We start from the raw sequence: 26,257 nt of genomic DNA on the forward strand, positions 1-26,257 counted from the left end.
GATTGCGCTGAAACAATTCGCCTCGAGCGTATAGAAAAATGTAGTTCATGGACACGGATTCATTTGGGGTTCACTGCCGATGTCATTTTCCAGATGCTCCTTTCACTGATGTCACGTTTAAAATACCTTAAACATGTCGAAAAAGTGCAAGTGTCATCATCATTTTCCCTATATCATGCCTAACCCTTTTTTTTTTCATTTCTTTTGTTTTTTCTTAGCTTGCATATTATAACATTGCACTTTCTCTCGCTCTCCAAAAGAACAGCATTTTCAAGTCACGCCACGTAATGCCAGTAGATTGCGTTGCGGACGGCACCGTTCACCTCATTTTATACATTTGAACATTTTCCACACACAAAAACGAACGCTGCAGAAGGGAAAACACACGCAAAATTCGGCAAACTACAATAACGTCGATTTCTCGTTTTACTTCGGTAATGAACTACCTAATCATTGGAGCGCTAATTTGTGCTTTATTAGACATAAAAAAAATTTAAAAAACCCAGCCAAGTGAAGTCTGCGGTCGCTGCTGTGTGACGTACCATTGAAAACCACAGGAATGATTTGTGCGTGCATATTCGTGATGCACGCAACTCGTATGCGCGCGTGTCTTCTCCCGACTTTTTATACTCGAAAACATTTTCACAATGGCCCCCGCGTACTTACCGCCCCTCATTGTGCCATTTTGCAACGTTATAGGCAATTAGTCCATCTGTCGGGTGAGAGACAAGCTTTGGAATGTGACAACATTATCAGGTTCCAGTTGCTGCTTCGGTGCCTCAGTATGCTGTCTTTGTATTCAAAGGAAACTCAACGAACGGCTGTGGCAAGCCAAACGAACCGACAGAAAGCCTTCGCTCAATATACTGGTATTTTATTTATAGTTCTATTTATATTAATAGAAACTCTTCTATACAGTACTGTAAGTAGTTTGTTTTATAAATAAATTAGAAGAAATTCGAATGCAGCAACTGGAACATTTTGCATATTCTAATCGACTGCGCTTAGAGCAATCACCATAACATTTCATCTCTTTTTGCTAATCAATGCTTATTTGATTTGTTTTTTCAAGTTATTGTTCAAGAAGGTTCGTCGACAACTGGCTGAACTCCAATGCCCCTTGGTGCAGTTCATGACTGGTTTACCCATTAAGGAAATACTGTAGCTTCTTCATTACACTCAGCAGAATGGGACGTAGCGACGGGATAGCATCTTAACTTGCAATAGCTCAGCATTTTACTTGATCAACTGTATACGTTTTTCAGTTGGGCTTTTCCAGAAATGGTAATGAACAATATCATGTGGCAATTGAAAAACAAAAAATCAAAATCGCATAGGAACGCGTTGGGAATACAGATGAATCGCTGGTTACACCATATAGGTGAGGATCCAAGACGAGAAATCAAGATATAATCTATCGAAGGATTCGCATAAAAAATTAGAATATAGCTGTAGGATAAATTTGTTACTTTATTAAAACTCGTTTTTTCTTTAGGAGCAACGACTTACCTGATCTTCAGTTTGGTATAAATACAACAAGTAAACATCTTTCGTGTTCAGAACTGAGCAAGTCAACGTCCAGGCGGCCATCATCATGAATTCTATCGTGAGTATATCTTATAACATTTCTTATACACGTAAAGTTATCGATCACAACGAAAGTTAATATCGTTAATATTCGTTCAAAGATTCTTCTGCCTCTATTCGTTGCTGTAGCAACTGCAGCCTCAATCTATCCGAGGAATCCTGCGAACACTCACCTGTTGAATTATCCGATCGAGTATCCCGCAAGTTATGCTGCTGTTCAAGCTCCGTTTAATTATGGCGTTGAGACGCGTCAAGGTCTACCTTTACCTTTGGCGCTCACTCAACAAGTAATTTTTGGACTGGGCAATTTTCAAGTTCAAAATGCAGTCACATTTTGGAACTTGTTGAATTGCCTCGTCGATTCCAGTTGTCCCACCGTCACAGTGCCTGAGTCTGTCAACATATCGGACTCCGGTGTGCCCAATAGGTTATTTTCACTAATCCAGCAAATTATGAACATCCCGGCCAATAACCAACCAAATATTTTTCAAACCTTTTCCGAGCAGCTAAGTTCTCTTTGGCCAGCCAATCCTCTTGCTCAACAAAATTCGTTTCGCTCCTTCCCTGAGATAGCTCAAAAATATCCAGCTTATTATTTTGCAAATCAATTTGTATGAGCAGATTTCGATGATGTTTCGTTGAGCTATACATGTTTAATCTATGACTTTCTATGTGCTGTTTCGTCAACGGTTGATGTTTCTGGTGATTGGAAATATATTGGGCAGCGCCTTCTGTTACGCAAATTCGGTTTTAGATGTCTAATATACACGCGAGCTTGATTCGCAATCAAAATGGATTGCGAATAACGTGGCAAAACTGAAATCAAACTGAAACGTATATTTCGCTGAAAATGTTTTCTTACGCACATTTTGTTTGCGGGTGTGGTTAAACTAGTTTACCATCTGTCCAGTGAACTTGTTTCGGGATATGAATCCTTATATATAGCTATATACGTATAGTCTCAAGAATATACACGCGGCTGATAACCAAAAAAGGCGATGAATCACGTTGATTCCATCCCCCAACAAGTTGGGTGGAGAACGTTACATCGCGTGTAACAGCACTGCAGCCGGAACGTGAAAAATGATGCAGCAGCCTTCGTCACATAATTGCATAGCTGTTTTATATAGCGATTTGCAATTGCTGATAACTATCCTAACCTGCACTTCCATTCAAATTAAAGTTTTTTTTTTTTATGTACTGAGATTGCTGGAGTTGATTCAGTTCAATACTCAAGATCATTGGTAAACAAAGTGGTTGGAATTCAGCCAGCCTCTCGGATCTACCCATCACTCTATGACACGTTCCAGCCGACATCGTCGACCAATGGCTGACGTCCTCTCTCAACTTAAAGATGAATTTTTGATTAACACCTTAAACCTGATTTCCAGATGTTCAACTCCGACATCTCTTACGAAAAAAAAAATGAATAACAAATGAAGGAGTATGACAGTAATGGAAGGCTTGCTCATCCTGGAAGTACCATAATCCCCGAAATCGAGGAGAAGAAAAATGCTTCCAGCTTTTCGTATATATGATCTACAAACTGGTGAACATAAGCAGAAGGCAGGACATTTTTTCCCCATTGGCAAGTGTGTCAGATGGCAACCGAGCCGCACACATTTACATTACAAATCCCGTTTGTGTGTGTGTCTGTATGGATCTTGCCGGTGGTCGAAGAGGTTAAATTACATCATTCATCATTTTGATAGAACAAGTCGAGTTCAACAATCTCCAGCAGAAATACGTGTATATTAAACAATGATCTGTTAAAAAGGGGTTAAATGCAATTGAATAAACATTTCATTAGAAGTAAACTAGATGTCAATCACAAATCTCTGCAATGATCTTCACATTAATTTCTCATAAACTCCTTAGTAATAAATGATGAACGCGCATTATATACAACTAAACTCGTTTAAAGGAACATTTGTTTGCTATAATTACAAAAAAAAAAATCAAAATATGGACGAAGTGTTAAATAACTCCGGGCCACAACAGATGATCACCAATGTTATCCTGACCACATAATTTGGAATGTATTTTTTCAAAAAAAAAGGATAAGAGCACAGCATCTTTTATAAGAGGCAAACGCACTCGCTTTCCGAATTGCGGATGGCATTTATTAAACTCGTTTTGACTCAACCAATGACCCAACCTGCTACATATAAATATAGCACGTTTGCTTCTTAAGATCTTCAGAACTCATCGAAGCATTGTTCCAGTTAAATCTCAAGCCACACAAAAAACGATATCAGCATGAACTTCTTGGTAAGTCTATTATAACTTGTCCTAAATCATTAGTCACATTAACCTGAAAATGACCTAATTTGGCTTTGTTAAGGTTCTCCTTTCATTGGTTATTTCCGCTGTGGCGGCCATCCCTGCATATCCCCATACACCTGTCTACACCTATCTGATGAACTATGCACATCCGGTCGGATATAGACCAGAGGCTCGAAAGACCATCCCAGACTTTGTTGATTCGGCAACGACCACCACTCAATCGATTGCTACGTGGCAATTGAAGCAACTACGTAGAAAATGGTTTATTCTCATTTGCATGCTCGATGTTTCGTGTCCTACGGTAGCCTTTCCGGATAAGCATCCCTGGGCCCCTGCCGCTGCCGCTGCCTCTGACCCTTTTCGCAGTTATCCAAACGAATTCCGCATTGACGATGAAGAAATGCAACACCGGGAGATGTTGACCCCTCATGAGTTCGTAGCGGATGACATTGATGCGTTTGAGGATGTCGCCAACAATCGTGCCCAGGTCAAATCGACTAACAACCTAGTAAAACTGGCCGAGTTTCAAATGGCCCAGTGGATTTGGAGATGGAATATTATCCTTTGCTTCGTCAATCCTTCGTGTCCCCATGTAAACGTCCCGTCGGATCCCAGCAAATCCGGACGTCCATACCCCCCAATTCGAGTCAACGTGGAGAAAATGCGAATGTTAGCCGAAACGCAACAGCAACCCCGTGTCATCTTTCCTGTGTCATTCGCCGATGAATAGTTAAATCAGCAGCCAAAAGCGTATAATTCTATTGCGTAATGTCCCCTATAGCTAATAAGCGTCCTGGTGATTTAACGCTATTCGCTCAGTTGCGTGAGATGACGTTATTTAAATTATCTGATAGAGGTTATTTTATACATATGCTGTACACGGTTCCATAACATCGCAGATTCAAATGTTTATTTATTAAACTATACGTGTATTAAGACGTGTGAATACACTCTATTTATCTGCTCAAGTTAAAAGAATTTTATAAACACAGACATTTAATTCAACTACAGGAAAGTAAATTAAAAAGTTTTCAATGATTTTAGGAGGGACGTGAGTTTCAATTAAATGAATCCCGCTATTATTCCCTTACAGCAGAAACGGAAAATAAAGGGAAATGAACATTTTCGCTCAACTTGTTTTCGTCGAACGACGTCATACCGAGAACAATGACCTCATGTTTGGCCGTCAATCGTGAATCGACGTGCGTGAAATCACGCACCACCCCTCCATCTTTTTTTATTAAAGCGGCAGAGATTTTGTGAACATTTCAGAGAAGATTGGGACAACACGACAGGTGCCGTAATGTTTTCCACTTTAACGTCTGACTATGTACAAATAACATGTCCTTCAATCTTTTTAAGGAATGCCAGACGATAGACTCAACGTAACCGTTCCTGTTTTCCAGTTTTCCCTTTAAATTTATGCAATAGTTATGTATGGAGTTAAAAGCTGTGCTGCGCTTGCCAATCATTTAATTCTATTTTGAAGTTTCATCAAGAAAACGAGAAACTTGAAGAAGATTTCGTCTATTATACGCGTTGTGTAATCAGGTTTTCATTGTAATCGCCCCGTGACTGATACATATAAGTCCCGCCTGTGAAACTCCAAGGCCACTTAACGGTTTTGGGAATAAATCCAATTTATGTATCGCCTCCAAGTCAAACAAGACAATTTTTAATGAAATAATCAACCCCAAACTATGTTATAAATCGGTATATAACTTACGTTTATTTATAGTGTAAACACGAATTGATTTAATTCATTTTTAACAAATAAATGAGATACTTTCCTCGTGCTCGTCAGCGTGACAGTGGCACCTCAACAGCGCCCGCCCCGATATTTATGCAACTTTCTTGTTTCCGCCTTACGGCAATTAGTTGGTTGAGAATGATGATGTCAATGAACTTGATTGAAAAACAACAAAAAAAAAACATTTTTTTTTTTTTGCATGTCACTGAAAATAAATACGGCGGTAAGAGGTGAACCACCTCAGGTAACCGTGAAGTTAGGACCGGAATGAAAATGGCTCATGAACTGACCTTGGAATAAACAAACAAAAATACCTTGGCAAAAACCCATTCATATAGCCGCACGAAAAACACGATATCAACCCATTAGTTTAATATATATATATATTTTTTTTTTAAGAAGTCGACAACCGGGAGGTGAAAGAGTATTATACCTTTCCGGTGCAGTGCATGTGTACCGTGGCAGGTTCCATGAATCATTTTTTCGTCTGTCAAGCTTCTAGAATTTTCCAATTTATAACGAAGAACCAGTAAATAGCGAAGTGAACTTTATCGATCAATGTTTTCCTACATAGTTGGGTTGGAAATTATGTACATGAAAAGGGGTTTTAGAACTGCGATCTGGAACAAAAATCAGCCAAGCAGATTGAAAATGAATTAGAGACGAGAGCCGGTGGCTTACGTATAATTAACAACGATTGTGAATTCACTCAAATTCTAATCAATCTCTTTACTGTATATCTCTTTCACTATAAATTGAAATCGACAAAAGCGATGACCGTAAAAATCAAGATCATCCCAAACGACATTTTTGTAATAAATGCGTATGCATACTAATCAGTTAAAATATGCGAGCTGGTCAAAATAAACCTAGCCCTGATAAATTTACAAAGGCAAAACACGTTTGAGCAGTCTTCTCAGCCTTGAGAACAAAAGGTAGACGAGCTGGCCATGGAAATCATGAAGAAGCCGCTCGTACGAATTCCTCTTGTACGCATCACCGCAAAAAGTGGTCTGGAAACAGCAACAATAACACAAAACAAAAACAAAAATCGACACCGAAAGGGGGAGGGTCCACCCTGAAGATGCATCCGCAAACCACCGCCCTGGTCTGGTGTGTATAAATAGACGGGCGGGCGAAAATGTATGCAGTATCCACTTCCCATTTGCAATCGCAACACACATAAGCTCAATCATCATGAATTTTTTGGTATATAGTTCAATTTCGTACAAAATGTAATTTAATCCATTGATTGACATTTGCATTCAAATTTTGTGTTAAACAGGTTATTCTTCCTTTGTTTGCTGCCGCTGCCTTTGCTGCTCCGATGTATCCCGCCATTCCTGGCGAGCCTTGCCTCACCGATCCGGCTCCAGTTGCTTATGCTGTCCATCCGCAAGCTCTGACTGATGCAGTTGTACCGCAGTTCGGATACAATTTCATTGCCCCGACTCATCAAGCATCCGCTTATGCCTTCGCTCCAGCTCCATACGCTTTTGCTCCAGCTCATTTCGCTCCTGTTGTAGCACCGGCTCCGCAAGTTCAGCATGTTCACTCGTTCCCTGTTGCTCACGCCTACACTCAGGCTGTTCCAGTGGAGGTTGTTCCTACTTTTGACCAATCCGTTCCGGAAACGACTCTAGTTCCAGCTTTGGAGACTACTGATGCCACTACTCCAGTTCCTACTCCAGCTCCTACTCCAGCTCCTGCTTCAGCTCCTGCTCCAGCTCCTAGCTTAACTTCTAACCCTGATTCTAGCTCAGCTCCTGCCCCAGCTTCTGAGGCTGCCCCAGTCGCGGCTCCTACTCCCGTGCCCTGCCCTGAAGCTGTTCACGCTCCTGGCTCTGCTCCAGCCCCTGCTCCTGCTCCAGCCCCTGCTCCTGCTCCAGCCCCGGCTCCTGCTCCAGCCCCAGTCCCAGTTCCTGCACCTGCCCCAGTTCCTTCCCCAGTTCCTGCACCTGCCCCGGTTCCTGCCCCAGCCCCCGTTGCACCATCCACTCCACAAGTGGTCGTCTTGCAGCCGCATGATTCTGAAGAATCCGTCGAAGTTCCCGATTCTCATGAATCCAGAGAAGAATAACGTACTGTCCGTATATAATCCTTAGTTAATCTCAATCATTGGCGTTTTCTTTCGTAATGTGTCGTTTATTGGTTATGTTTATCTCCGACTTGTCTCAAAGTCACCATGATACTCGGGCATTTCCTTTTTCGGGTTGTTTTCTTTTCATTTGTTTTTATTTTTCAATGGGATTGCCTCATTCGGGTTTAAGCTGTTCCTTCATCCCAATTCTCATATAGGTCTTGATATTCAACTCGTATCACAATTACAGCACAAGGCACACAATACACACTTTTTCCGATGAATATCTTTTAAAACCTTTTCTTTTTATCGCAGAGTTCGATGTAAGAAGAATTAAATTCTAAGATATCCACTATTTCTCACTCGACTAGGTTCTTTTTCGTGGAAGGGCATAAATACTTTGCATCTTTCCAAGAACCTGTTGAATAGAGGGCCAGAAGAATCTGACCATTATCGTATTCTTCTTCTTCATTATCATCAATTGAGTGCGAGGCAGCAAAACGTGTCGCTTTGACACGTAGTTCGCAAGAAAATGGAAGAATGGATTCAGCTTTTTATCTCACAATGATAAGCCAAAAGGAGGAAGACGTTAAGGCGTCTCTAAATGCACAAATGCCCGATACAAGGCTTTAAGTGAGCATCAGTTTGAAAGAAGTTGGAAGACGAATGTAATGCGAATGCTATCCCGAAATAGTTAAAGATAAATAGCTGCTGTAGTGGTTGTGGTTATCGCACGCGGCTGCCACGCTAAAGGTTGTGTGTTCGAATCGCACGCTAGATGACATTCTCAGAGTCGTTGGAAGTACCTTCTATTCGGTGCGACTTCAGACATGTTGAGATAGATAACACGTCCAGCTCCACCCTGATTATACAGTATGTGAATCGAGGACTATATCAAGGACAACACATATTTTGACAATTTAAAAAAATATATTTTGGGTACCGCATATTTCTAATTGGGTACTTTATTAAACTTTTTTTCTAGTGGGTTAAATCCTTTTATACTTTGCAACTTCATAGTTATACCATTATTATACCTTCAGTCTTAATGGAAGCCTACGCGTCTTAATTAACTGATATCGTGGGGTACTTTTTCATTAGCTCGAAAACACACCGGCGCGCCAGCACGCTACAGCGCTAGCGTGGTACCGCCCATTTATTCAATGTATTTTTTAAACGACTGATTTTACGAGAAAACAAAACATATTTTTAGAATCAGAGTTTCATTTTGAGTGTAATGAGTGATTTTTAACGAATTCCAAGAGATTTAGTTTTTTGCAGATTTTGACGAAAATGAGAAGGGTATAGCCTTCCCACTTTTTCATTTTTGGCTAAAATCTAGATATAGTTTAAAATACATGATTTCGACTCAAAATTTAACGGGAATCACGGAAATCGACTTTATTTTTACTTGGGACTTACAGTTTTTTAATAAAACCAAAAAAACCGGTTAACAAATGTCGATGCGCAAGCCTGCGCTTAAAACCACTTTGATTTCGCTTTATTCTAAACCTGCAACATTAACGTCAAAACTAATACTTTATTCAGAACCAGCATTTAATTTTGGTTGTAACAAGTTATATTTGATTGAATTCCAAGACGAAAATTTCAAGTCCGATTTTTTGTTAAAAACTCGAGCTCAAAAAATAAGTCCGACAAAGTAAGTCCGACTTTTTTGTTCATTTCATTTATTTCTTTAAATACCTGAATAATGTACACGATATCCATGCAAAATTTAACAGTGATTCCGAAAATTAACTTCATTTTTTCTTGCAACTTATATAGTTTTTTAGTTATTCCAACTCAAAGTCATTTTTTCTATTACTATTTAAAGCCAATGTCACCATACCCACAAGCAGTCTGTCTATTAAAGACTGAAGGCGATCCACGAACGTGGGTTTATTATTATCATTTTTTTTTTTAGATAAGAGTGGGTAGGAATTTTACTTTTGGTACTTTCCCTTTTTTTTTGTTGTTGTTCCATGTCTCAATAAACTCATGCCACTAGTTCCGGTAACGTCATTCAATCATGCCGGTTGTCCTTTTCCAATAATATACGCAATATCGATCATGGTTTTGCAAGGCTATACGGGTCTTATTGTCTAGCGTCTCCCAATAACGAGATATGCCGTGGAAAAAAAAAATGAAGGATTGTAAACGATAGAGCACACAGGAAGTCAAATCCAACAACTTTCCGAAGCCTTTTTAGCCAAAAATCAACATGGCGTCATTTGACTTCTCCATATAAATATGGGCCGTTCTTTAAGCCGAGTCAGTGTTCCAGCTGAGTTCTTACCAAGAGAATAGACTGAATATGCATTTCATCGTAAGTCACCCTTAAAATTCCTCTTCAATTCATTCATGTCATTAATTTTATGACCATCTTTTTCTTTCTGTTCAAAGGTTTGTCTTCCTTTCGTTGTTGCCTTGGCAGTGGCAACTCCGGTCATTCCCAACACGATCTGTGCGGCCCAACCGGAATCTATCGCCTACGCCACTCCTGAGGGTTCCACGTCTCAAATTGAAATCGAATTCCCTACACCCATGTCTGCGCCTTCCTCGGGATCTCCATTGTCTGCCTCATTTACTGACGATAAAACCAAGATCGAATATGATTTTCCTGCGCCGATATCCGCTCCGCCTCTTGTTCCAGTAGCCTCTCCTGCTCGCATTACCTACGCACAACCATCTCGGGACAAGGAGCCCCAAGTCGAATATGATTTCCCAACTCCTATTTCCGCTCCGGCTCCATTTTCGTACGCCATTCGCCAACCCGTCCAAACTGCAAGTCCAGTTTCTGTTCAGCCTGTTGGTACACTGCACCGTGTTGTCCCACACGCCTTTGAGACCCGAGTCCACTACGCCGAGACTCCCATTGTCGTCGGACAAACTGCCCACATCATGAAGCCCAACTTGGGAGCTGGTGCCCATGTCACCAACTTTGACTTTATGGGACTCGCTCAGACCAAAGGTGCTGCCCAGGAATCCCACGCGCAGAAATCGAAAGTTTTGACACCAGTTCGCAGCGTCTCCGAGATTACTCCTCAGGTGGCCGTCCAGCACCCGACCAAAGTCAACGTGCAGAAGGTCGCTGTTGAGGTGCCCGTTGCTGCTCCCTACACCCAGCCCTACCCCGTTCCAGTAGCTCCGCAATACGAAATCCACCGATACCATCAATCTCGGCATTTTCCAGCTGCTTTTTCGTCTGTTGGTATGGCCAACAGTGATCATTTTACACGTCAACGCAAGCAACAAACTAAGAAATTGACAGCTAATTTAGAAAGAAGGAAGGTCCTGAAGAAGGTTGAAACACCAATGTCAACCTCCTACCGTTCCGCTCATTTCCTGTCAGCCCCTGAAGCTCCGCGCTACTTCCGTCGGCTGCTTCCTGGCAAGACGTTCGCGAATTTCTTCCAATTAGATGAGTCTGCCGAAGATCGTGACTCTTACGAAACGTACGACGATTAGTTTCTTGTTCTCATTTCCCTTCTTGTGTATGCAAAATATTCATTTCACTTCCACTTTATTGATCACTCACTCCCAACGGCGCATGAGCTACGTGTTTCTGAAGTTGCCTTGTGCTTATTTTGATTTAACTCAACTGGTTTATTACTGCAGAAAACAAGTAGAACAAACAATACATAATTTTGTACTGATGTCTTATACTCCGAATTAATTAAAGCCTAGCCTCTCTATTAGAAGGTAATTGGGTTAGCAAGTACGCGTGATCAATGCCAATACCTTGAAAATACTTTTTCTTTTTCATGAGGAAGTTAGACATCACAACAACAACAAAAATGAGTTGCCTTCAATCTCAAAAACATATTTCACTTTGTAGGAGCATCTAGTACCCCTAAAAGCAAAATTAAATGGCGCGTTTTCCTTAAATTGACATTTACTCCGCGCTTGGATTCCGATATTTATTTCGAGTAATTGACAAAGATCATGAAATTAGCCATTGAAAATTTTTCATTTACAGGTCAAGAGTGAGAAGTAGAGATATAAAAATTGCAAGTTTCGGCTGTCTGGAACTTGTTTCATAACATTTTTTTTTTTTGCTGCTGGTTATGACACAAAGTCTGGAACAGCTTTAGTAAACCGGATCGGCTCGAGCGGAAATGCGGGCAAGGATATCCCTTAGTGTTAAATCTTTTGTTGCCACAAGTCTTGGTCTTTCATAGAAATCCTCTAATTCCAGAGATTCGTCTGATCCGAAGTAAAATACATCAGGCAAAGTGCTAGTTTTTCCATCCGCACTCTGATGGCTGGAATATTCTGGAGAATATTCGTAAACAACTTCGGTAGGACGTCTCGAATAGAGAAAGGAAAGCCAGTCGCTGTAACTGTACGGTGCAGCATCCACTGCAACGGTCATCGATGCGACAGCAAAAAGCAACGCAAACACCAGCTTTTTTTTTGTTGAAAATTTTAAAACAAAATTATAGTTCAAGTGTGAAATATCAAGTGGCTAAATAAAAGATTGAAACAAAGACGGGCAACTTACCGACTTGTACATGTTGATATTGTGTGAGGGTAAGATCTGAGCGGTTAACTGACTGGGCAATATTTTCGCTCGCTTATTTATACCCCGAAAATCAGGGCCTGCAACTTAAAAGTCCAACTTCCCCGTTTGTCCGTCTTCGACAATGGGCGACTGCTTACGCAACAGTAACTGATTTCATTAGTCCAATTACCTTGGCGTAGTTTTCATTTTAATAAGGGCGCGTCATGCAACAGTGTATCTACGCAAAGCCAGGGCCGACATGTGGATTGCCTTAACTAAAGGATTTTCCGCCATCATTTTTAGGGCGACGAGCAAAGTGAGAAAGGGAATGGCCAAAATAAGGAGCAACAAGGTGAAACCCATCACTTCCTTTTACTCCAAATAATAAGAAAACAGTTTCTACTGCAAACAATGTCGCATTAAATAAAAGTCCTAGATTTACTTGCTGGGCGTGGTAAGCTGTTTACCTGCCAATTCAGCTAGATCGGAAGACATTGCCCATATTCAGTGTATCTGATTAACTTTGAAGAAGGATGACCATGTAAGTCACTGCAGCTCCTGTTAACTTCAAAACCAAGTTTTATTATGATGATATTAACGTAACGTAACATGACGATCTCATTTTGAATTCGGAGCGCAATCATATAAAAACTTACGGCCGGAATTAAATGCATCCCAACATTGAAGAGTCCAACAGCAGATAAACGTACACGACTTTCGTCAGTTTGCATCAACATTGACATAGCCTGAAAAAAGGAATAATTAAATAAACTTTCACTATAAATCAACTGTGCATGTTCATTAACAAACGAATAGGGAAACCAACATCAATTTTATCGGTTAATGTTTGGGATAATCCTGAATGCGACACTGCAATGATACGTTCGCGAAGTAGACGAACCTGTAGATTAAGAATCAATTAGATTAACGTAACATGGAAATGTCCTAGTAGAGACCTGATTGACGGGCATGTCTGCGGCGTAAAGGGCGACAAAAATTCGCATCCAATCGGTGAAAAAAACGAATGGAATTGACATACTGAAGTCTGGTAACACATGATTTGGATGGCTAAAACTGTAAACGCAGACATAGGCTGTGCTGACAACTGAGATGAATTTCGATGTCAGCATAAATAACGTGGGAAAAGAGAAAATGCTATTGAGTTCTGACGATGCTCGACAAAGATGGTTCAATATGAGTGTGCTGTTTTCCCATTTTCTCATATTACATCCTTCCCTATATGTCAGCAATATTTGAGTTTAAAATCGACTACAAATTTACAAATGGCTTTTATACTCTTTCTGAGAAATCACTGGCAGTTCGTCAGGACTTTCCGCATGCAGAAGCAGCAGATGAATGTAGTGAGAGATGATGTAATAACTGAGATGCGCCAGTAAGAATATGCATTCGGTCATGACTAAGCCCAACATTCCAAAAGAGAAGATAGCTGTCGTGGCTAAGATGCCCATGTTCGATGGCAACAGCGATTTATAAACCGGAATGAAAACAAAAAACAGACCTGTAACCTGCAACATAACAATTAACGAGATTTAAAAGTATTAAACATGATTCGTGAATAAGATTGCGGGAGAAACGTGCGTCCGTAAATGGATGCCATAATATACTTACCGCAAGGAGGACAAGGATAAAGCCGAGAATAAAACGTGTCATAACAGAGCTTTTGTGCTGCATGATAAATTTGTCGCCAAACAGTCTCTCCACTTCTCGCACTTGTTCTATTGCGTTCTGCAGTTGACGATGCTGCAAGGATATCCATCGTGATGCTAAAAGTTGAGCCATGATGGATAGCCAGTTCATCCCGAAAACAACAGTGATCGTGAGCGGAAAAGTGCCATCTGATAAAAAATCAACTACCCGATTCATAGAAAAATAGAATACTACTGCGATGGTCGCCAATTGCAAAATGAAAATGAAGGAAAACCAAATAGTAGTGAAATGTCTCAAAGAGAACGTGAATTTTATGAATTTCTTTGTCGATAAACTGTTTTCCATCGTGTACGGAATCAAACCACAAGCTTGGCAGAGGCTAACGAACGGCCTTAACTGTTCAAAGACGGACATGGTGAGCGGCTAGTGCACGTCTGGACAAGACGGAGGAAATGACCAGGCATATTTATTCAATGTTGAATGTGTTTTCAAAGTTTAGGTAACCATGGAAATGTTATCCGGCGCGAATGTTGACAGTTACAAAATGTCACAACCATTTGGTCTTTCCATTTCTTCGGCGGATTAAAAAGGTCATCCCTAGATCAACAAGTGAAATTGAAAAGGTCGATGTACAACACGCAGTACACATAAACGATAACATTTAACCGTATGTACTAAATAAATTATTTATGTGTTAGTTGTCTCACGGTTCTGTTGTCATGACACTCCCGCACTTGATGGTATTAGGCAATACAATTATTGGTAGGAGCTTCTGTTCATAAATTTTCCTTCAGTTAGAATCATAATTGTGGGAGATGTCGATTCATTGCGATGCGACGTAAAATATGCGCTGGCGAAAGACCACACTAAATACCAAATGATTTTTACAGAAATCCATGATAAAATTGCATCTGCCCAGGATCGAACTGAGGACCTGTTGTGTGTGAGACAACCGTGATAACCACTACACTACAGATGCTATATTTATTTGCCCGAAGACAATGTTGAAGATGTGGGCAAAGCAAGTGGTAACATGCAATTAAGTAATCGGCTTAGTGGATAGAAGGCTGTTTCCAATTTTGCTAGTATGGTCCCACTCAGCTTGCATTGTCACTCCTTTTTTTAAATTCTAATTATAACACTCCCAACGGGTCGTCCACCGGTGGTTGACGTCATCGTATCAAGGAAATAATGGAAAATACATGAAAAATTACCTAAATGTGTTTGTCTTACTCGTCAGTTATGACCATGGATACCAGGCCGCATTCCGGGAAAGAGCTGTACATCAAGTGTGTCTCATTTCTTTTTAATCAATCAACTATATCCAACAGGTACTTTTGAACATCAGGATGTTCCGTTATGTTGGAACACCATGGAGTCCTATTTCCATGGTTACATCACATGAAGTAACAGGGGCATTTAATGCTGAAAAACAACAACTTGTTATCCGATTTGTAGATTCGACTCGCCATGATGTTTCGTCATTCTTCAACATGTCCGTCTTTGAACAGTTACAGCCGTTCGTAAGCCTCTGCCAAGCTTGTGGGCTGATTCCTTACGCAATGAAGCGCAATTCAACTAGTGGGAAATTTGAACGATTCACGTTCTCAGTTAGAAATGTTTCCACTTGGTGGTTTTTATTGGTTTTGGTTTTGCAAATTTCAATTGTTTTAGTGGTGGGACAATTGAACCTAGATATACAAGATGTTTTATCGACAGACAGAAACATTCCAACCACAATGATCGTTCTGAGCGGGATTTCCTCGTCCACTTTCTTAGCTCAAATAGTCACATCTCGTTGGATTGCGTTGAACTATAGTCATTTGGGCAACGCAGTCGAAGCCGTGCAAAAAGCAGAAAGTCTCTTTGGAGAGAAGTTCATTGCAGAGCATCAGAGTTCCATTATGACGAGATTTTTTATAGGTTTCGCGGTTGTCATGACAACGGTACGTAACATTAATTGTTATCTGTTCAGTACAGATTTTTAAACGTTTTTACATAGACTCTAGCCGCAATGTTTGCCTTTGGGCCTATGTATGCTGCGCTTTTACCAAAAGACATGGACGTCTTCTTAATAACAGCTTTTATCACGGTTTTATCCTCCGTCAACGTGATGTTTGACTGCTCTTTGCTTTTGGTCCACATCTTCTATTTCATTATCGCACATTATATACAACTGATGTCGTTGCGTTGCAAAAAGGAAGCCAACGATGAATTTCACGCGACTGTTCACAAACGGTGTCCATACGGTCCATGTACGTTTTCAGTGAGATGAATCCTTTATGCTCAATTTTGGTGGTTTTATAGGAAGGACAAAATCAAGATGATGAGACGGGAGGCGCTGATATTGGACCACCTTTGTCGGGCTTCATCCGCAATCAATAGCATTTTATCCATTCCTGTATTTTTGCTGTTGGGCATAAAATTGGTCACGATCGTCAGCTCTGCCTTTATTTACACTTACCGCTTCATTTACACGATTACCCTGTTGGAGAATGGCATTTGGGCATATCCTTTCCTCTTTCTAATAGAAACAATCCGCGTTTTGGTTCTCCTCACGGCCGCTGACATGCCAGTTAACCAGGTAAAATTACACGTGATCCCTCTCTGAACTAAATGAATAAGCTTAATTCTTGTAAACGAATGACTGCACTAAAAGAAATGATTGCTTTTTCTTTACCAGGTACGTCTTCTTCACGAACGTGTTACTGCCATGTCTCTCTCTGGATTTCCCAAAACATTTTCCGAAAAACTGACGGTTAGTTTCATTGTTCCCTCACCACCTTTGACTGCATTTATACAGAACACGGGATTTTGAATATTGAATGGCAATTTTTTATGTGTTAATAGGTGATGAGCTTCTTGATACAAATTGACGAAGATCGTGTCCACTTGTCCGCCGCTGGTTTATTCAAAGTTGGGGTGCATCTCATTCCGGCTGTAAGTGCTGTTAAAAAATTTTCAATAGATGCAAGCTGAAAACATCGCTTCATTTCATTTCCTTTATTTGAATTATTAGTTAACAGGAGCCTTCGTCACTTATATGGTCATCCTCCTCCAAAACTAGTGAGGAACAGTTGAAAATTTTGACTGATGAACAACTGAAAGCACTTAAAACAAATAAGCCCATAGCACTTGTGAGAAAATTCAACCAATTTTCAGGAGTCAATCCAGTTTATAATTGGTACAGGCTATACAATAAGTGTCAGCTATAGTACCTACCTATTTATTAGGATAATATATTGGCGCAAATTGTACCGTTGACTCTATCGATTCATCATCGGTTTGTCATGCTTGTCAGTAATGATTCTTGATAAATGCCAAACGTTATTGGATAGGATCTAAACGTAAAGTGAGTCCAATTAGTTTTTAATCAATCAACTATGCATCAACACTTCAACAGGTATACGTTTGAACATCAGAATATTCCGTTAACGTGGACACAATGGAGCCACATTTCCATGGTTACATCATATCAATTAACATACACATTTAACAAAAGAAAAACCATTATGTTTCGCCATTCTTCAACATGTCCGTCTTTGAACAGTTACAGCCGTTTGTTAGCCTCTGCCAAGCTTGTGGCTTGTTTCCTTATACAATCGAACGCAATTCAACAACCGGGAAATTTGAACGCTTTACGTTCTCTGTAAAGCATTTTTCTACCTGGTGGTTTTTGTTAGTTTTGATTCTGCAAATTTCAATAGTCGTAGTGATGGGAAACATGAGCAGTGATGTTCAAGAGGTGTTGTCCACGGATAGAAACATTCCAATCACCTTGATCATTTTGAATGGTGTTACCTCGACTACTTTCTTAGCTCAACTAGTTTCATCTCGTTGGATTGCGTTTAACGGCCGTCACCTGAGCAATGCAGTTGAAGCCGTACAAAACGTTGAAATGCTCTTCGGGGAGAAGTTCATAACGGAGCACAGGAGCTCCCTAATGACACGATTTGTCATAGGTTTTGTTGTAATCATAATAACGGTCGGTAAGATATAGTAATTGCCACTTGCTCATTAAAAGGTATAGCCTATATGTTTCAAATATTTTAACACAGTCTGCACTTACGATATTTGCTATGGGGCCTGTATTTCCTCTGCTTCTGCCAGAAAATATCGCCGCCCTCTCTATAGCGGCTTTTATCATGGCTTTAGCTTCCATCAACGTGATGTTTGACTGCTCTTTGCTCTTTTTTCACATGTGTTATTACATCATCGCACATTATATAAAACTAGTGTTGCTGCATTGCGACAAGAAAGATATCGACAAAATTCAAGCGACTTTTCGCAAAAGGTGTAGTATAAAATAATTCATAATCAATTGAGACGAAGCTTTTATTCTTAACTTGATGGGTTTACAGGATGGACAATATCAAAATGATGAAACGAAATGCAATGATTTTTGACCATCTTTGTCGGGCCTCGTCAGAACTCAACAGCATTTTCTCTCTACCTGCATTATTTGTGTTGGCCATCAAATTCGTCACAGTCATAAGCACTACTTTCGCCTACACTTACCGCTTCATTGTTACAAATGTCTTGTTAGAGAAGGCCATTTGGATATATTCTTTCCTGTGTGTAACGGAATCCATTCGCATATTGGTTCTGCTCTCTGCAGCTGACATGCCCGTTAAACAGGTGTCATCGTTTCCAAGACATACTGAATGAATCATTCTTATCGGAAAACCAATTGCTCTTCTAGGTTCGCCTTCTTCACGAACGTGTTACTGCCATGTCTCTCTCCGGGTTTGCTAAAACGATAGCCGAGAAAATTACGGTCAGTTTAATTTTTTCCATCAGTATATTTTATAATAGCGTTATACGGAATAGGATTTAAATTGTATACTAAATGGACTTTTAAAATGTTTCAGATGATGATTTTGCTGGTTCAAGTTGACGAAGATCGTGTCCACTTGTCCGCTGGCGGACTATTCAAAGTTGGGGCTCATCTCATTCCAGCTGTAATTAATATTTAAAAATTGTCTTAATGTCTTAATATGCAAGCCAAATAAGTCTTTCTATCCTATAACTATACAATACTCCGATGTCTTACCTGAATTTTTAGTTAACCGGAGCTGTCGTCACTTATATGGTGATCCTCCTTCAAAACTAGTGAGGAACACAGGTTTGGACGCCGCGGACGACCCATGCAAAGTGAATAATACAGCATCACAGTCAAAACCTATTTTCTTATGATTATTTTAGAGCTAATTGTATAATGTTGGCTTTCGATTTGCTGCAAGCCCATGCAGAGCAATTCACTCCTATTTTCGTCCAGATCAGTTAGTGAGAATCCTGAAGTTGAGAAGAGAACCATTGGAAGTTAAAATTGCATCAGGACCAGGATCGAACTGACGACCTATACCTAGCGTGTGAGACAACCTTGATAACCACTACATTATAAAGATGCTAAATTATGTTACCTAATAATACGATTCAATTTGTGTGAAAATGTATTAGTGAAATAAATCTGTACTTACAGGATTATTCTTTTAGAGTGTCACTTATGTGATTCAACATCAACATTTTGCCGAACTTGTCCTATATTAATAAACAACTCATTGCTTTATCATACCAAAATTGCTCTTAGAGTGGTTGATAAGTAAATGTCATATCTATCAAGGAAATAGAAAACACGCAAGAAGAATGAACTGAAAATGTTTGTCATGCTTGTAAATGAATGATATACTTGATGGAGCCCAGACGTTACGGAAAAAAACCGTATGTGATGTGTGTCCCATTATCTTTTAATCAATCAATATCCCGTTAATGTAAAGGCAACGTGTCCCATTTCCATGGCTACATCGTAGACATATTTAACACAAAAAACAGTAGTTTGTTATTCGATTAGTATAGATTCGACTCGACGTAATGGTCCGTCATTCTCAACATGTCCGTCTTTGAACAGTTACATCCATTCGTGAGCCTCTGCCAAGCTTGCGGGCTGATTCCTTACACAATGAAGCGCAATTCAACTAGTGGGAAATTTGAACGTTTCACGTTTTCTGTTAGAAATGTTTCTACTTGGTGGTTTTTATTAGTTTTTATTTCGCAAATTTTAGTTGTAGTAGGGGTGAAATTCTTGAGCGATGATTTACAAGATGTTTTATGGACAGACAGAAACATTCCAATCACACTGATCATTCTGAGCGGGGTTACCTCATCTTCCTTTTTAGCTCAACTGCTATCATCTCGTTGGATTGCGTTGAACTATCGTCACCTGGACAACGCTGTCAAAGCGGTGCAAGAAGTTGAGAGGCTCTTTGGAGAGAGATTCCTCCTGGAGCACAAGAGTTCCATAATGACACGATTTGTTGCAGGTTTCGCTGCTGTAATGACAACGGTCAGTACTATACAATTGCCATTTTCTTATTAAAACCATGTAGGATTCGCATTATAAACATTTTTTTAACACAGGCTATAGTTGCGATATTATCTATGGGGCCTTTGTTTGTTATTCTTTTACCAGAAAACGTGAACGTCTTCTCACTGACAGCTATGTTCATGATTTTAGCTTCCGTCAATGTGATGTTTGATTCCTCTTTGCTTTTTGTTCACATTTCTTATTACATTACCGCATACTACATACAGCTGATATCGTTTCGTTTAAAAAAAGAAGATCACGATGAATTTCAACAGGCTGTTCACAAAGGGTAAAGTATTTCATATAAGTCTTTAATTTAATTGAGACGGATTCTTAATGCTCGATCTTGATGGGTTTTCAAGGACGGACCAAATCAAGATGATGAAACAAAATGCGCTGATATTTGACCATCTTTGTCGGGCCTCGTCAGAACTCAACAGCATTTTCTCTCTACCTGCTTTCTTTTTGTTGAGCATCAAATTCGTCACAGTCATAAGCACTGCCTTCGCCTACACTCAAAGCTTTATTTATAGGAATGCCATTTTGGAAAATGCCATATGGATATATCCTTTCCTTTTTCTAACGGAATCTGTCCGCATATTTTTTCTTCTTGCTGCAGCTGACATGCCCGTTCATCAGGTACGCTCCCATTCATAGACAAAACTTACATAGATCAATCATCGTATAGGAAATAGGATTCCCATCAGAAAAAATTATTGCTTCATTTTTGCCAGGTTCGTGTCCTCCACGAACGCGTTACTACCATGTCTCTCTCTGGATTTTCAAAGACAATGGCTGAAAAAATTGCTGTTAGTTTCTTCATTCTATCAGCATCTTGATGGCCCTATACGGAGAAGGATTTGAATTACTAAACGCACTTTTCAAATATTTTAGATGATGACTCTGCTGGTACAAATTGACGAGGATCGTGTCCAATTGTCCGCTGTCGGACTGTTCAAGGTTGGGGTGCATCTAATTCCGACTGTAAGTATTGTCTGAGAATTTTCATCAAATATTCTCGCCATCAAATACTACAATTCGTGAACACTAATCTTAAATCATTAGCTGACCGGTGCCGTCGTCACTTATATGGTCATCCTTCTTCAAAACTAGTAGAGGATAATGGCAAATTCAATCGTGTCCTATGCCTTCTGATTGTCTGGAGGCGTCAGACGACCTATCGGAATATTTTTAAATGCTCCTTTCCTGCACACATCAATTGCATTGGATACCTTCCGCTATCACTGGCGATTACACTCACAAGAAAAAAAAATATATAAATAAATTACACAATATCTATATCGTATTCATGCAAATGTGGGAAAATCTGCCTTTTTCAAAGCTTCAAAATGCACTTTATAGTTTTACGCATTTTCCTACAAATTTTTTTGTAGAAGTTCTCGTTGTATTCAACATAAATCATGCTGTATACTGTCTATTCACTGTGAGTTGCCTTTTTTTTTTTACCTTGAACTTATGAGTTATTGGTTGTTATGCATGGAAATGAAGTTCGCCATTTCTATTAAGAAAAAAGGCGTTTGACACACAACGCGTGAAAATAAAAGCCATTACTACCTGAACTTTGCTGATCAATTAATTTGTGTTGAGGCCTCTAGATATGGCCCATATTAGGCTGGCGCTTTCTGCATGTCCAGCTGACATGAAGTCGTACCTCTTATCAGTCAAAGCAGGTATTGAGAATGTCAACACTTCATCAATGCACTCACCTGGATTAGGCTGTTTGTCATTTCATTAGGAAAAAAAAAATTATAAAAAAAAATTGGTGCTAGTATACTGCCGTGTGTTTGGTTACATTAGGAACAGTAGCACGCGACGCGAAGGACAGACACGATCTAAACGAAGATGCTTCTTTTCGAACATCTTCGACCGTTCGTTTGCTTTTGTCAAATGTTTGGATTAATTCCTTTCTTTGTTGAAAACAACAATTCGCCCAAAAATAATTTCAAAAGGTTTTCCTTTTCCCTACGTCATCCCGTCTCTTGGTGGTTCTTTTTCTTGTTCGCTGTTCAATTAATTATTCCAATTTTGGATATCTATGGCGTTTTAGCACTGATTCATCAAACGAAAGTGCCCTCTATGTTTATCGGCTTCGTTCTTCATGACCACGTATTTTTGATAGTATTAGTTGCCATGACTCGCTATGCCATTTCAAAATACCCTTGCCTACGTCGAGCAATATGTTTATTACGTAAGGTGAGTAATGAATTACTAATCGAAAATGAGCCGGCAGAATTCCTCTCTGGCTTGAAAATCCGCGTGATTGTTGGAATTTTCGCTGCAGTGGTTTGTGTAAGTATACTCCATGCAATTTGATGTAATAAATGAACTATCTCATTTACTAATACCCGTTATGCAGACTGTCGCCATAATTGTTTCGAATTTGGTTTTATTCCCGTCGAAATTGAAATATGAAGGGACGATTTTTGCTGTGTTTATCTTGATAAACCGTAGCTTCATGGTTATGCTGTTAATGAGCTCCTTTTTGCTCGCATACTTTTGCTACTATATCGTCGCTTGTTACATTCGCCTTCTAGCCTTGGATATGAAACGGCCGTTTCGATTAACGCCAGTAGAGAAAATCACAGGAGCGAAAGCGAAAACTATTGCTTGGTATTTAAACAAGTTTAAGAAGAAAAACAAATTGTTTTGATTAGTACTGTCTAATTAACTTGATTATGCGTTAACAGGATGCAAGTGAATGATACCAAGACTGTGCTGAGTTGGAAATACAAATTGAAACAAAGCAAAAGAATATTCGGAGATTTATGCAAGACACTGTCGGAACTGAATAAAGTGTTTTCCCTCCCGTCGTTAGTGTTTTTGACATTAAGATTAATTTCGTCAGCTTTCAGTTTGTACGTCACCATTTATGGCTCATTAAGGACCGACAATGCATTCATTCAAGCTTTGGCTCCAGCATGCGCTGTTAGTTTCACGACCGGCTTCTTGAGCATTTTAGTTGTTCTAAAAGGTTTTGAAATGCCCATACTTGAGGTGAGACTTTTTTATCACTTCTATAATATAATCATCGAACTCTATAAATTATCTTTCGACAGTTCAAACATCTTCGCCAGAAAATCTTTAGCATTTTAAATGAAGAGCCTGACATTCAAATGGATGACGAATTCGAGGTGCGCATCACCAAATCTGGATCACATCTTTACATTTTTCTTAAAATTAATGTTGGTGCTAATTCTTAGGCCTTGTCTTTTCTCCAACACGTCTCAGAGGGACGTGCCCGTCTGTCAGCGGCCGGACTTTTTTCTGTCGGCTTGAATCTCTTGCCATCCGTACGTTTCTGTGATACCTATCAAATTTCTAAACCAATCAGTTTCTCATTTTTCACGTTTTTTTTTTTTTTTCCCCATTTCTTTAGTTAACGGCGTCAATCATTACCTATCTAATTATCCTGCTTCAGACAAGACTGGTTTAGTTCTTCTATTAACCTATGACAAGATCTGGAAACAATTAGAATTGAATTCTACTTTGTCTCTATCCAGTTATTTTGTGCTATTCTTGAACGGTCATTAGAAACAATAGAAAAATTGTATGATGGTTTTTGCGTTACTGTTTCCCAAAATAAAAGTTTAGTCCCGGATTATTGGCAATAGCTATTATATGCAATTCCTCATGGGCAATAGCTCACCATGTCTATATATATCATACACCGCTATGGCTAAAAATTTTAATTTCCCTTGAACGTTAGTAAATAAAACACGTTTTGATGAAAACAATTGAAGAAAAGATGTTTACTCATAGCAGCTATACATTTGTCTTTGCTGATATGTATGACACACGTGAAGCTAAAACGTAATAAGACAGGCACATTCATTTGCATAATGTGATGGGTATCCTGGTGTTTTCTAATCAATCAGCCATCCAGTAGGTAGTATATGAAAAATGAACTTGTGACTTGTCTATAGCAGAAAAACAATCGTGCAAACGTCAGGTTTCCATGGTTACATCATTTCTATCAACAGACACATTTAACACTGAAAAACAACAAGGAGGCAATTAGGCCTGTCGATTCGGCTCCCGCTACATCCTATCATTTGCTATCATGTCCGTCTTTGAACAGTTACAACCGTTTGTTAGCCTCTGCCAAGCTTGCGGCTTTGTTCCTTACACAATAAAGCGCAATTCAACTAGCGGGAAATTTGAACGGTTCACGTTCTCTTTTAAAAATGTTATTACTTGGTGGTTTTTGCTAGTACTTGCGTATCAAATTTTTGGTGTAAGTACGGTAGGATTTTTGAGTGGTGATCTACAAGACATGCTATCGACTGATAGAATCATTCCAACCACTTTGATCATCTTAACCGGGATATCCTCGTCCCTTTTTTTAGCTCAATTGCTACCGTCTCGCTGGATAGCGTTGCATCACCGTCGTTTAACCAACGCAGTCGAAGCCATCCAAAGAGTTGAAAGGCTTTTGGGGGAGGAATTCATCACGGAACATGCAAGTTCTATTCCGATTCGATTTGTCGTAGGTTTTGCAGCTGTTTTAATGACGGTAAAACCGAGTTTTCTTTAAATAAGTACACTGCTTTAATTTGAATAAATATTAACACAGTCTATAGGTGTGTTGGTTGTGACCATGCCAATGTACGCTATGCTTCTACCACCAGCTTTTGGAATTTTTTCAACTATAGTTTTGTTTGTGGCTTCAGCGTCCATCAACATAACGTTTGATTGTTTCTTGCTTTTTATTCACATGTGTTATTACATCATCACACATTATATACAATTGGTATTACTGCGTTTCAACGAGCAAGAGAACGATGAATTTCTAGCAACTTCCCACAAAGAGTTTAGTAATTCATCTAATCGGCAAGCAAATTGAAACGGAGCCTTATAATTCTATTGATGGGTTTTTCAGAACGAATAAGATCGAGTTGATGAAGAGAAATGCATTGACATTTGATTACCTTTGTCGGGCTTCGTCAGAACTCAATAGCGTTTTCTCCATTCCCGTTTTTTACATCTTGGCTATCAAATTCGTCACAGTCGTCACCACTGCCTTCGGTTACGCCTACCGCTTCATTCATACGAATGACATTTTGGATAATGCCTTTTTAATTTATCCTTTCCTCATCGTCACGGAATCAATCCGCATTTTGGTTCTTTTCACTTCGACTGACATGCCAGTTAACCAGGTGAAATTACAGGGGATTCCTTTACAAGCTAAACGAATAACCTTATTAATCCTCCCAGACAATGGAATCTAAAAGAAGAAATGATTACTTTCGATTGCTAGGTTCGTCTCCTTCATGAACGTGTTAGTGCTCTGTCTCTCTCCGGATTTTCTAAAACGATGGCCGAGAAAATAACGGTTAGTTTCGTTAGACTACCAACACCTTCACGGGCCCTAAAAGGGGGGGATGTAATTTACTTAAAAGAACTTTTAAAAATGTTTTATAGATGATGACTCTGTTGACACAAATTGACGAAGATCGTATCCATTTGTCCGCTGCCGGACTATTTAAGGTTGGTGTGCATCTCATTCCGGCTGTAAGTTTGCTGTTTTAAACCTTTCTAGTACACGTACAATTCCGAATTTCACTTATCTAATGCTGCAATTATAGACTGAATGTTTTATTTCATTCTTAGTTGAGTGGTGCAGTCGTCACGTACATGGTCATCCTTCTCCAAAACTAATGGAAAGTAGTCGAAAGGGCTTTTGCCTGATTGTCTGGATGTCCCTGAATTCGCATTCTCATTAAAAGCATTTTATTCGACCTCTGTTTTAGGAGGTAGTGAAGTATGACAGCTCATAAGAAGGAAGCAATGGGAGCTATATGTCACGTTTATATTTTAACTATCAACAATAAAAACTTAAATGAATTAGAAAACATTTATCATGTTCAGACTCACTTAAAACAAATTAGTTTTCCACTTTTATTCGGGAAGTATTACATACGCACGCATTTTATTTTTTACTTTTGACAACAATTACCGAAATGACCATGAAGTTTCAAGGTTATCTAGTCGAGATGC

General features: G+C 39.5%; 8 protein-coding genes and 1 non-coding gene across 14 annotated transcripts; 7 read left to right on the plus strand and 2 right to left on the minus strand.

The window, feature by feature from the left end:
• Positions 1-1,495: 1,495 nt before the first annotated feature.
• Positions 1,496-2,330, plus strand: LOC116915481. Its single transcript, XM_032920639.2, has 2 exons — positions 1,496-1,606; positions 1,689-2,330. Exons 1-2 carry the CDS (start codon positions 1,595-1,597, stop codon positions 2,202-2,204), a joined length of 528 nt encoding a protein of 175 aa, XP_032776530.2. The 5' UTR covers positions 1,496-1,594; the 3' UTR covers positions 2,205-2,330.
• A 1,429-nt stretch (positions 2,331-3,759) lies between these two features.
• Positions 3,760-4,841, plus strand: LOC116915453. The gene is made up of 2 exons (XM_032920600.2): positions 3,760-3,858; positions 3,932-4,841. Exons 1-2 carry the CDS (start codon positions 3,847-3,849, stop codon positions 4,601-4,603), a joined length of 684 nt encoding a protein of 227 aa, XP_032776491.2. The 5' UTR covers positions 3,760-3,846; the 3' UTR covers positions 4,604-4,841.
• A 1,840-nt stretch (positions 4,842-6,681) lies between these two features.
• LOC116915438 (skin secretory protein xP2) lies at positions 6,682-7,987 on the plus strand. Its single transcript, XM_045169424.1, has 2 exons — positions 6,682-6,832; positions 6,909-7,987. Exons 1-2 carry the CDS (start codon positions 6,821-6,823, stop codon positions 7,701-7,703), a joined length of 807 nt encoding a protein of 268 aa, XP_045025359.1. The 5' UTR covers positions 6,682-6,820; the 3' UTR covers positions 7,704-7,987.
• Positions 7,988-9,928: 1,941 nt separating this feature from the next.
• On the plus strand, positions 9,929-11,359 carry LOC116915426. Its single transcript, XM_032920560.2, has 2 exons — positions 9,929-10,029; positions 10,107-11,359. The coding sequence occupies exons 1-2, from the start codon at positions 10,018-10,020 to the stop codon at positions 11,169-11,171; spliced, it is 1,077 nt and encodes a 358-aa protein (XP_032776451.2). The 5' UTR covers positions 9,929-10,017; the 3' UTR covers positions 11,172-11,359.
• A 250-nt stretch (positions 11,360-11,609) lies between these two features.
• LOC116915418 (putative gustatory receptor 28b) lies at positions 11,610-14,328 on the minus strand. Of its 6 annotated transcripts, none has more exons than XM_032920548.2 (8): positions 13,837-14,328; positions 13,504-13,733; positions 13,164-13,443; positions 13,034-13,108; positions 12,864-12,953; positions 12,675-12,765; positions 12,208-12,606; positions 11,610-12,111 (listed from the first exon to the last, which is right to left on the minus strand). In XM_032920548.2, exons 1-6 carry the CDS (start codon positions 14,287-14,289, stop codon positions 12,754-12,756), a joined length of 1,140 nt encoding a protein of 379 aa, XP_032776439.2. In that variant the 5' UTR covers positions 14,290-14,328; the 3' UTR covers positions 11,610-12,111; positions 12,208-12,606; positions 12,675-12,753. The 6 variants fall into 6 exon arrangements, with proteins under 6 accessions (XP_032776439.2, XP_032776437.2, XP_032776436.2 ...); XM_032920546.2 differs by having other exon boundaries at positions 12,208-12,609; XM_032920545.2 differs by having other exon boundaries at positions 12,675-12,772.
• A 453-nt stretch (positions 14,329-14,781) lies between these two features.
• Trnav-cac lies at positions 14,782-14,854 on the minus strand. Its single transcript has one exon. It is a non-coding gene; the product is annotated as a tRNA-Val (tRNA).
• Positions 14,855-19,750: 4,896 nt separating this feature from the next.
• Positions 19,751-21,819, plus strand: LOC123470253. The gene is made up of 6 exons (XM_045170322.1): positions 19,751-20,218; positions 20,293-20,528; positions 20,602-20,878; positions 20,974-21,048; positions 21,134-21,223; positions 21,305-21,819. Exons 1-6 carry the CDS (start codon positions 19,766-19,768, stop codon positions 21,350-21,352), a joined length of 1,179 nt encoding a protein of 392 aa, XP_045026257.1. The 5' UTR covers positions 19,751-19,765; the 3' UTR covers positions 21,353-21,819.
• A 265-nt stretch (positions 21,820-22,084) lies between these two features.
• Positions 22,085-23,841, plus strand: LOC116915414 (putative gustatory receptor 28a). The gene is made up of 6 exons (XM_032920538.2): positions 22,085-22,549; positions 22,617-22,870; positions 22,948-23,254; positions 23,317-23,391; positions 23,461-23,550; positions 23,637-23,841. The coding sequence occupies exons 1-6, from the start codon at positions 22,103-22,105 to the stop codon at positions 23,691-23,693; spliced, it is 1,230 nt and encodes a 409-aa protein (XP_032776429.2). The 5' UTR covers positions 22,085-22,102; the 3' UTR covers positions 23,694-23,841.
• A 479-nt stretch (positions 23,842-24,320) lies between these two features.
• LOC116915416 lies at positions 24,321-26,222 on the plus strand. The gene is made up of 5 exons (XM_045170323.1): positions 24,321-24,773; positions 24,834-25,069; positions 25,113-25,416; positions 25,518-25,592; positions 25,682-26,222. The coding sequence occupies exons 1-5, from the start codon at positions 24,321-24,323 to the stop codon at positions 25,787-25,789; spliced, it is 1,176 nt and encodes a 391-aa protein (XP_045026258.1). The 3' UTR covers positions 25,790-26,222.
• Positions 26,223-26,257: the final 35 nt, after the last annotated feature.

Source organism: Daphnia magna, linkage group LG2, assembly GCF_020631705.1.
Source record: "Daphnia magna isolate NIES linkage group LG2, ASM2063170v1.1, whole genome shotgun sequence".
NCBI lineage: Eukaryota > Metazoa > Arthropoda > Branchiopoda > Diplostraca > Daphniidae > Daphnia > Daphnia magna.

Excerpts from the sequence above, each read along its gene's own strand:
- LOC116915418 (XM_045169423.1), bottom strand. The coding sequence starts at position 14,289 with ATGTCCGTCTTTGAACAGTTAAGGCCGTTCGTTAGCCTCTGCCAAGCT. Across the intron at positions 13,734-13,836 it reads TTATCCTTGTCCTCCTTGCG|GTTACAGGTCTGTTTTTTGT; the intron begins GTAAGTATATTA and ends GTTATGTTGCAG. Across the intron at positions 12,954-13,033 it reads CATTAACCGATAAAATTGAT|GCTATGTCAATGTTGATGCA; the intron begins GTTGGTTTCCCT and ends TCCTTTTTTCAG.
- LOC123470253 (XM_045170322.1), top strand. The coding sequence starts at position 19,766 with ATGTCCGTCTTTGAACAGTTACATCCATTCGTGAGCCTCTGCCAAGCT. Across the intron at positions 21,049-21,133 it reads CAATGGCTGAAAAAATTGCT|ATGATGACTCTGCTGGTACA; the intron begins GTTAGTTTCTTC and ends CAAATATTTTAG. Across the intron at positions 21,224-21,304 it reads GGGTGCATCTAATTCCGACT|CTGACCGGTGCCGTCGTCAC; the intron begins GTAAGTATTGTC and ends TTAAATCATTAG.
- LOC116915414 (XM_032920538.2), top strand. The coding sequence starts at position 22,103 with ATGCTTCTTTTCGAACATCTTCGACCGTTCGTTTGCTTTTGTCAAATG. Across the intron at positions 22,550-22,616 it reads TTTTCGCTGCAGTGGTTTGT|ACTGTCGCCATAATTGTTTC; the intron begins GTAAGTATACTC and ends CCCGTTATGCAG. Across the intron at positions 23,392-23,460 it reads AAATGGATGACGAATTCGAG|GCCTTGTCTTTTCTCCAACA; the intron begins GTGCGCATCACC and ends GCTAATTCTTAG.
- LOC116915416 (XM_045170323.1), top strand. The coding sequence starts at position 24,321 with ATGTCCGTCTTTGAACAGTTACAACCGTTTGTTAGCCTCTGCCAAGCT. Across the intron at positions 24,774-24,833 it reads TTGCAGCTGTTTTAATGACG|TCTATAGGTGTGTTGGTTGT; the intron begins GTAAAACCGAGT and ends ATATTAACACAG. Across the intron at positions 25,070-25,112 it reads CTAGCAACTTCCCACAAAGA|TTATAATTCTATTGATGGGT; the intron begins GTTTAGTAATTC and ends TGAAACGGAGCC.